This window comes from Physella acuta, unplaced genomic scaffold, assembly GCF_028476545.2.
Source record: "Physella acuta isolate Inbredline_101_S28 unplaced genomic scaffold, ASM2847654v3 ptg002666l, whole genome shotgun sequence".
In the NCBI taxonomy this organism is placed as follows: domain Eukaryota; kingdom Metazoa; phylum Mollusca; class Gastropoda; family Physidae; genus Physella; species Physella acuta.
Genome location: NW_026734109.1, coordinates 13,173 through 22,296, shown reverse-complemented (window position 1 = coordinate 22,296; position 9,124 = coordinate 13,173). Strand labels below are relative to the sequence as shown.

Here is a 9,124-nt window from a genome sequence, read left to right as displayed (position 1 = left end):
TGTAGAGTAGTGTAGACTAAAGAGGGTTAGTGTTGGTAGATGTAGAAGTGTAGACTAAAGAGGGTTAGTTTTGGTAGATGTAGAAGTGTAGACTAAAGAGGGTTAGTGTTGGTAGAATATGTAGAATAGTGTAGACTAAAGAGGGTTAGTGTTGGTAGATGTAGAATAGTGTAGACCAAATAGGGTTAGTGTTGGTAGATGTAGAATAGTGTAGACTAAAGAGGGTTAGTATTGGTAGATGTAGAATAGCGTAGACCAAATAGGGTTATGGGATTTCAAGCAGCTTTAAAAAAGAAAGATTCGTCAGCTGGGGTTCACTCGCATGTGAGAAAAAAAAACACAAGTATTTGCTGAGCTGTGATACAAATTCGCTGAAGGTTAACAGAGTGAATAAATGTCAACGTTGCTAAACACACACACGCACACACACTTAAGATGCTAAAGAAAAAAAAAAAACACAAGTATTTGCTGAGCTGTGATGCAAATACGCTGAAGGTTAACCGAGTGAATAAATGTCAACGTTGCTAAACACACACACGCACATACACACTTAAGATGCTAAAGAAGAAAAAATCACACACAAAACATGCTTGGGAAGTGGCGAAACTAGACCCCCCCCCCCCCGAAAAACATTTTTGCCCCCCCCCCCCCTATATATGTGTGTGAAGGTGTGTTCGCTTGCGTGCGTGTAAGCGTGAGTAAAATGTCTCACTTAATTTTTACTTAAAACATTTCCTTTTTTACTTTCTCGTATATACGAAGTATAGAGAAAGTATTGTAATCGTGCACAAAAATCACTTGAAATTTTAACAATTTTCACCGTATTACACCTCAGTCCTTCATCACATCCGAAGTATAGAGGACTTATTTTAATCGGGCAAAAATTATCAATCCAGATTTATCAAAATTAAGAGGTTTTATGCGTAATCCAGTCTGAAAAACTGGGCTTTGCAATTCTGTCCGTATGTCTGTGTGTCTGTGTGTGTGTGTGTCCGTGTGTAAACACGATTACTTGAGTACCGTTATAGCTAGGTTGATGAAATTTCATATATAAGTATTTTATCAAAATCGTAGATCCGTATCAACTTTTGAGCGATTTCCGATAACCGGAAGTGGTACTTTTCCTACTTTGAATTTTTCAAAAGCCTATAACTTGAGTACTATTTCAGATAGATAAATGAAATTTCACATGTAAGTAAAAGATCTAATTCTCTACCTTCTGTTAAATTTTGAGTAATTTCCGTTGACCGGAAGTAGTAATTTACGCTACTTCCGATTTCTCAAAAAACTAATGTAAATTTTTAAAGTACTAATAATATTGCGCGCTATTGTGCACTTTTTTATTTGGCGTTCACTAGTTCACTTGGTGTGCAATTATTTTGTCTACGAGATTTTATTCTATTTTTAAAACTTTAAGTATTTAAAATGGATTAAAAATCATGTCAATAGCCCGAGTTCCCATCCCCTGTTGTTTTATATAAGAATATTCGAGAAAGTTTAGGGGAGATCACTCCCGGTTTATTAGTCATTGAATCTATTTCATGGCTAAGTATATCCATCTATGAGACAAAAAGCCACACAGAAATTCGCTCAAACGCATTTTATTTGCGTGAAATGATCGAGTTTTAAATATGTCATTAACTCATTTAAACCCGCCGAAAAGGTCAGGGGCTAAATTAAAACGCCGTGTGTTTAAGGCAGCTAATAAAAATAGGGACGAAAAATGCAGCTTTTTTTTTCTTTGGTTAATCGAAGTCATTTCAATATTGCGAGCATGTTCGCTAGTTCCCCATATTAACTCATTCACCATCGTGTTATAGCTAGCAGTGTGAAGAGAGATATTTTGACCCTAAACCTAGCCCTAAGCCTAAATCATAGTCTCAACTATACGAAAAAATTACCTAACATTATTCTTAAAGAATTTTTTAATTTTTATTTTAGGTATCCACACTATACTATACAGTAGCCTACATCTCTCAAAACCAATGTTCCCTCTAAGCAGTAGTTTGAACCTGCCGCGAAGTTATTTTGTAAAATACGTATATCCTTGTATAAGACTTTAAAACACCGCGCACACAAAATACACGTTGCACACTACATTTTTCCCCTAAGAGACAATGTTGCTCAAAACGTAGGCCCTACTTCCAGTAGTCCCATTCTTTAATATGTATTGTAAATGAGTTGTTCGCAGTGCCAATTATTTCGTGTTTTTCATGCATAAACGATCTTTTAGTTGGAGTTGAAACATTCGACAGCAAAATGGCCTGTCGCACAATGATAGCCTGGCACCATATATATATATATATATATATATATATATATATATATATATATATATATATATATATATATATATATATATATATATATATATATATATATATATATATATATATATATATATATATATATATATATATATACATGAGTCTCAGTACTGTTTAGACCTTTTACGACAGTCACTCCCCAATTTTTATTTTTTACTTTATAAACATCATTATCGAAACAGCTTTATAAATCAATGAATTGATTATTTGAGCGATTTCCAGTATTAGTAATTTCTATCTCCATAATCCCCCCTCCCTTACACACACACGCACACACATAAACACATGCCCGTTATTTTGAACCCGATAGTTTATTAGAGTGCTGGTCTACTTATTTATTTTTTACGCCCGAATATTAAAAACGTCGGCTGGTGGTATTCCTGGAAACGGTGACGTCATGAAACCTGCCAGCAAGCCACGCCCCTTTAATCTTAGACTCTGTACGTGTACCGGCCACCCCGTGTCAGAAGTATGAAAGCGAAACTGAAATCATTCACAGAACGGCCGAGCTAGTAGGTAGCCAATACAGTTAGATTGTTTAAGGTGTTACTTCTATTTCTAGAAACCTATCGTTAAGATTTTTTTTTTTAAATACTTTTATTTTCCAATTTAAAACACATACATCGTTAAGATTATTGGTTTCTTTTTTTTTTAATTCTTTTTTTTTAAATATTTTTATTTTCCAATTTAAAACAAATACAGTAACATTCCACGCCGTTTGGGTGGATATTTACAAGATAGTTACATTGGTGTACAGAGTATAGTAAATAAATAGCGACATATGTAAATGAATACAAAAGATACATTGAATTTAAAGCTTGTTGGTTCAAAAATTGAAGAGGCTGGTTTGCAGTAGCGTAGCGAGGGGGGGGGGGGGGCGGGGGGGGACATATGTCCTCGGGCGCCGACCTTATGGGGCGCCAAAATGGGTTGGAAAAATAAATTGAAAGGTTGAGGGGGGGGGGGGTGCACATCGGAAATTTAAGGGGCGGGTGCTAATCGAAATGTTGAGGTGGGGTTCAAATCGAAAAGTTTGTCCTCGGGCGCCGGGAAGGATCGCTACGCCTCTGCTGGTTTGTAGCATGTTTGCCAACATATGGAAGAATAGTCGAAAACAAAACTGGTTTACATGAATTTCATCTCATTCTGTACAATAAACATAGTAAATACCAAAGAAAAATGAATAACCAGTAGAGTAGTCACACACATACACACACACAAATTTGTTGTTCTACCACAGTTTTATTTACATTAGTACAATAGTGAATTACAAAAATAAATAAGTAAGTAAATAAAAATAAATAAATATTCGAAACTGATGTTTTTGGTGGGTGGTGGGGTCAGAGGCGTAGCGACCCTTCCCGGCGCCCGGGGACATACTTTCAATTTGGCGCCCCCTTGGGAGCAAATTTTCGATTTTACACCCCCCCCCCCCTCGAACTTTTCATTTGCACCCCCCCCCTCAAACTTTCGATTTGGCGCCCCCCCCCCCTAAGGTCGGCGCCCGGGGACATATGTCCCCCCCGCCCCCCCCCCCTCGCTACGCTACTGGGTGGGGTCGTTGGAACAGTTAAAGGGGATGTGGGGTTATCATGTCTGAGGGTGAAGTGGGCAGAGGGGGAGGGGTGGATGTTTTTAGCGGGAGGGTGAAAGGTTGGTATGTTCAAGTCGGTGTTTATGTTTATTTGAATGTTTAGTACGGGCAGGTTAGGGGGTGGGTAGGCGTGTATCCATCGCGGGGTGTGGGGATACAGTGGAGATTTTAAGGTCAAAATTGATTAACAGTGTTCTGATAAAAGAGTTATTTGAGTTAACAAAACAACTGAAAGTAATAATGTGGGGATAATAAAATAAATACAAAAGGAGTAGGGGGTCATTGGGGTCATTTTGTACGTTGTGGACCAAAGTACCGTACGTATATGATAATAGTAAAATAGAGACAAATGATGACTTAATAATGTTTGTTTGACAGTGGTATAGATAAAACAATAGATAAAACAATACACAAATAAGCAACAATAGGAAACTGAATGGCAAATATTAAAGGATGCGAAACAAGGTGGGGATATGGGGGTTGTGGGGGTGGGAGTCAGCTTAATGTCGTTAAGATTATTCGGTGTCGGAAAAAAAAATTGTTTTTTTTTTTTTTTTTTTTTTTTTAAAGTAATAATCTGTCTTTAATTACAATTTAAATACACTCCTTCAAATACTACATTTAACTAATAAAAGCCTCTGCTATACAGTGAATAATTTTTTTACATACAGTTAACATTTTAACACATTCATTTCACAATAGATGCTCATTTAAAAAAAAACCTCCAAGATTAAGAATGTATTTAAAGGTGTTGATTCATTCATAAATAGCATTTGAAATATGGTTTGACACTAAAGTAGATTTCTCTTCTCTAATTCATTATATTTCTTTATATGTTCTGTCACAGTTTTAATGATATTCTCAGCCTTCACACTTCTATCAAAGTAGTTGACGAACTCTCCTTTAGGGTTGATCAGGTAAGTGATTATTGTATGATCCACTATATAGTCATTGTCTGAGTCTTTGGGTCCCTTGCCAAAGTAAGCTCGAAATTTCTTAGCAATCTCCCTAATTTCATCTTCAGTTCCAGTAAACCCAATTATTCGAGGTGATGCAAAATCTTTCAAGTAATCTTTGATAACAGAAGGTGAATCTCGCTCTGGATCTAGAGTGATGAACATTGGCTGCAGATCAGGCAAATCTGGATTTTCATCAAATGTTTTGACAATTTTTCCCAGCTTCTCCATTTCTTCTGGACAGATATCAGGACAATGAGTAAATCCCATATAAATTATGAAAAAAAATAATTGTAGTCTAGAAATCCAACCTATTGATTTACAGATTTAGAAGATTCTTAAGAACATTGTTTCACTTTAGACTTCCAATGGTAACGGGAAGTCCTCTTCTTGGCTGACAGTATTACACTAAAATAAAAAGCTTACGCATTATCAAACACCATTCAAATTCAAAATTAATAAACTCATAAATTAACACTATATTATCCAAATAAGTATAACCTATAGTCTGTTCTCATAACATAAAAATTCCTCTCAAACAAGCGGGACACTTTACCAGCAGGGTTACTGCCCCTTCTAAAGGAATGCTGCGGCCGCCCATGCATATAAAAACAAAACAAAACAGTAGTCATCAGGCTAGCAAGAAAACACAGTGAGTGTAAGCCATCCCTTAGGTTCTGTGATGTTGGATTTTAACCCCGGACTTGGGCTAGCTGTTAAATAATTGCCGTTTTTTTAAATACAAAACTAATTTTAAACAAAAGTCAGTTCAAATCATGATTTAATTGGAATAATCCTTAAGAGCTTTTACATTTAAATGAAAAAAAAAACACTAAAATTACACAATTTATGGATGTATAGACAATTGTTAAAATTCATTTACCACCAACTATAATGTAACTTAGTGACGACACTAGGTTGGCACACTCCCCCCCCCCCGATGAAAGTCTACCGCCCCCCCCCCCGAACGAGATGGATTATATATAGCAAACATACACTTTTACTAGTGTCCGCCCCCCCCCCCCCCGAACGAGATGGATTATATATAGCAAACATACACTTTTACTAGTGTCCGCCCCCCCCCCCCCCCGAAAAATGTTGAACTCCCCCGCCCCCCCCCCCCCCCGCCCCCCCCGGAGAAAAAAAGTCTGGAAGAAGCACTGTTCTTATCCTTTTTGGAGGTACCGAACCCCCACTAGTTTCAATCATATTCATATGCGCATTCACCGAACCCTCTTTATAGTTCTATCGTCCGATCGTGAATCATATGAGTCGGGTGTGTGTCTTGACCTCCGCCGAACCCCTGAGACTGACTCACCGAACCCCTGGGGTTCGATCAGACACAGGTTAAAAATCACTGATTTAGGCTATATTTCAAGGATGATTTTCCCTAATGTAAACGTAAGGACCAACTGAATTTGCACACTACTGAACAAACGTTGCTATCTCCTTCTATATTTTAATTATTTTTCCCATGACGCCCGCGTCTAACATTCAATGAATGAAACTTCAATGAAAGCCTCAACTTCCTTCTAAGAATTCATTTGCATGAAATAGCTGTCAGACATATTGATTATTTTTTATAAATCGATTACTCTTTAGCAGGTTTCGGTTATATTTATTGAAGAGAATTAAAAGTTATTTCACATTATGTAGCAGAGAGATATAAATATAAAAAAAAAATAGCTGGTACAAAAATAGGATTATAAAACGTACGTTTCACCATGTAATGCTAGGAAGAAGTAGGCCAACTGGAAACAGGAAGAAGAGCCATGTTTCCGAAAGAAACCGGAAGTATTTTCAAAAGTTTCTTTTTCAGGTGAAGATGAGAAATTTCAAGGAAACATTACTGCTTTTTCCTCAATCAAAATTTTCAGTGAAAATGGTTTCTCAAGGGGAAAAAATAGGATTTTGTTTTAAAAAAATAAAATGACAAATTACATCTGTTGCGGAAGTTAAATATCAAGGAAAGTCAGTGAAATTAAAACATTTTTCCTTTATAAGTTAAGGATTTTTAAAATTATGTTATCATGTTAAGTCGTGTACATAGTTTTAATTTATCTAAATTAAAGTAATGCAACTGTGTTTAAAAAAAATTTAGCAGTTAAGACTTTACGAACGTACGGCTAATGGGGAGATAATCAACTACCGGCATTTAAGAGAGGCCTATACCGTAACAAGTAACATGGTAGTGGACAAGTGATGTAGTTCGCACGTCCGATCAAAACGTCAGTTTGTAGTTATCGTTCCTTGTTGTAAAGAAACTTACTGCCCTCTAAACAGGAAACAGATGTGCAATTTTCAAAAACCGGATTCCGGATGTGGATGTGGGTGTGTGTGTGTGTGGGGGGGGGTGGCATCAAAGTCACACAGGCCACACCCTTATCCACCCATCTGCAGATTATATCACAAATAGTAATATGTTAGGGGTCGGCGTGATGGAATCGGTAAAAGTCTCGAGTTCGAACCCTCGGGCAGATGAGGCTCGTTAGCTGAGGATAGACACTATTTTATGAGAGACAACTCCAAAATCAAACAACTGCTGCCTTGTGGTTTGTTCTTGGTTGAACAAAGGCTATAAAAGCAAATCCAAAAAGAAAAGCAGGCTGAAATCGGAGTCAATGACCTCAATGGCGCATAAACAGTTGACACGTGTACTTAATTGTGTTGGAGGGAATCTTTTCCAACACTAAAATTAAGAATGAAGAAGAAGAAGTAATATGTTTATATTTAAATAACTTTAAAAAACAACAACAACAACATAACAAGCCAAAATTAGACTGTCGTTTGAAACTATCTGTAACATTACAAGTAGTCGGGCGATCATGGCATTCATGGCCTTGTGATAAACACGTCAATGATGACGCTTTCACACTTGTGATCACATTTTCCTGTACAGTCTATATTTGTATCTTAATGGCGGATACACTTACTGGATATGTAGCCGTGGTCCTATGCAAAGGCGTAGCGATCCTTCCCGGCGCCCGGGGACAAACTTCCCCTCAAGATTTCGATTTGCACCCCCCCCCACCCAAGATTTCGATTTGCACCCCCTCAAACTTTCGATTTGCACCCCCCCCCCACCCAAGATTTCGATTTGCACCCCCTCAAACTTTCGATTTGCACCCCCCGCAACCTTTCAATTTATTTTTCCAACCAATTTTGGCGCCCCCTAAGGTCGGCGCCCGAGGACATATGTCCCCACCCCCTCGCTACGCTACTGGTCCTATGATACACACCCGGCAAGAACGTCAGAGTTGACAAATGTCAGCCTTTGATCATGTACACAGTCTATATGTGTATCTTACTGACGGATACACTTATGGATATGTGTCCGTGGTCCTATGTCACCCATTGATCCTAGACACAGTCTATATTTGTATCTTACTGACGGATACACTTATGGATATGTGTCCGTGGTCCTATGTCACCCTTTGATCCTAGACAGAGTCTATATTTGTATCTTACTGACGGATACACTTATGGATATGTAGCCGTGGCCCTATGTCACAGTTGACACATGTCAGCCTTTGCTCCTAGACACAGTCTATATTTGTATCTTACTGACGGATACACTTATGGATATGTGTCCGTGGTCCTATGTCACCCTTTGATCCTAGACAGAGTCTATATTTGTATCTTACTGACGGATACACTTATGGATATGTAGCCGTGGTCCTATGTCACCCTTTGATCCTAGACACAGTCTATATGTGTATCTTACTGACGGATACACTTATGGATATGTGTCCGTGGTCCTATGTCACCCTTTGATCCTAGACACAGTCTATATGTGTATCTTACTGACGGATACACTTATGGATATGTGTCCGTGGTCCTATGTCACCCTTTGATCCTAGACAGAGTCTATATTTGTATCTTACTGACGGATACACTTATGGATATGTAGCCGTGGCCCTTTGTCAGCCTTTGATCCCATACATGGTCGTGTCTTAATAAGTAGGCCTTTTAACAACTGTCAGTGCAACATTTACTTCCTGATCTAAACTCAACAGATTGCACTTGTCCTTACTACTTAGCTGGGTTTAACTTCCTGACATTGCAACTCAACTTTTTAATTTACCCCCCCCCCCCCCTCCCCCACAACAATCTTCAATTGTATAACAAAATATGATGTCTAACCTTATGACGTCAGTTTAAAATACCACCTCGTTCCCCCTTAATCTCTACTCACGAACACCACACATATCCCGAACTAGCGTCATTTGTATCATGCATCACATGTT

The 9,124-nt window shown here is 38.0% G+C and overlaps 1 protein-coding gene across 1 annotated transcript; it reads right to left on the bottom strand.

Annotated features, from left to right (window-relative positions):
- Positions 1-4,493: 4,493 nt before the first annotated feature.
- On the bottom strand, positions 4,494-5,307 carry LOC131933891 (protein SCO1 homolog, mitochondrial). Its single transcript, XM_059290397.1, has 2 exons — positions 5,304-5,307; positions 4,494-5,188 (listed from the first exon to the last, which is right to left on the bottom strand). The coding sequence occupies exons 1-2, from the start codon at positions 5,305-5,307 to the stop codon at positions 4,713-4,715; spliced, it is 480 nt and encodes a 159-aa protein (XP_059146380.1). The 3' UTR covers positions 4,494-4,712.
- Positions 5,308-9,124: the final 3,817 nt, after the last annotated feature.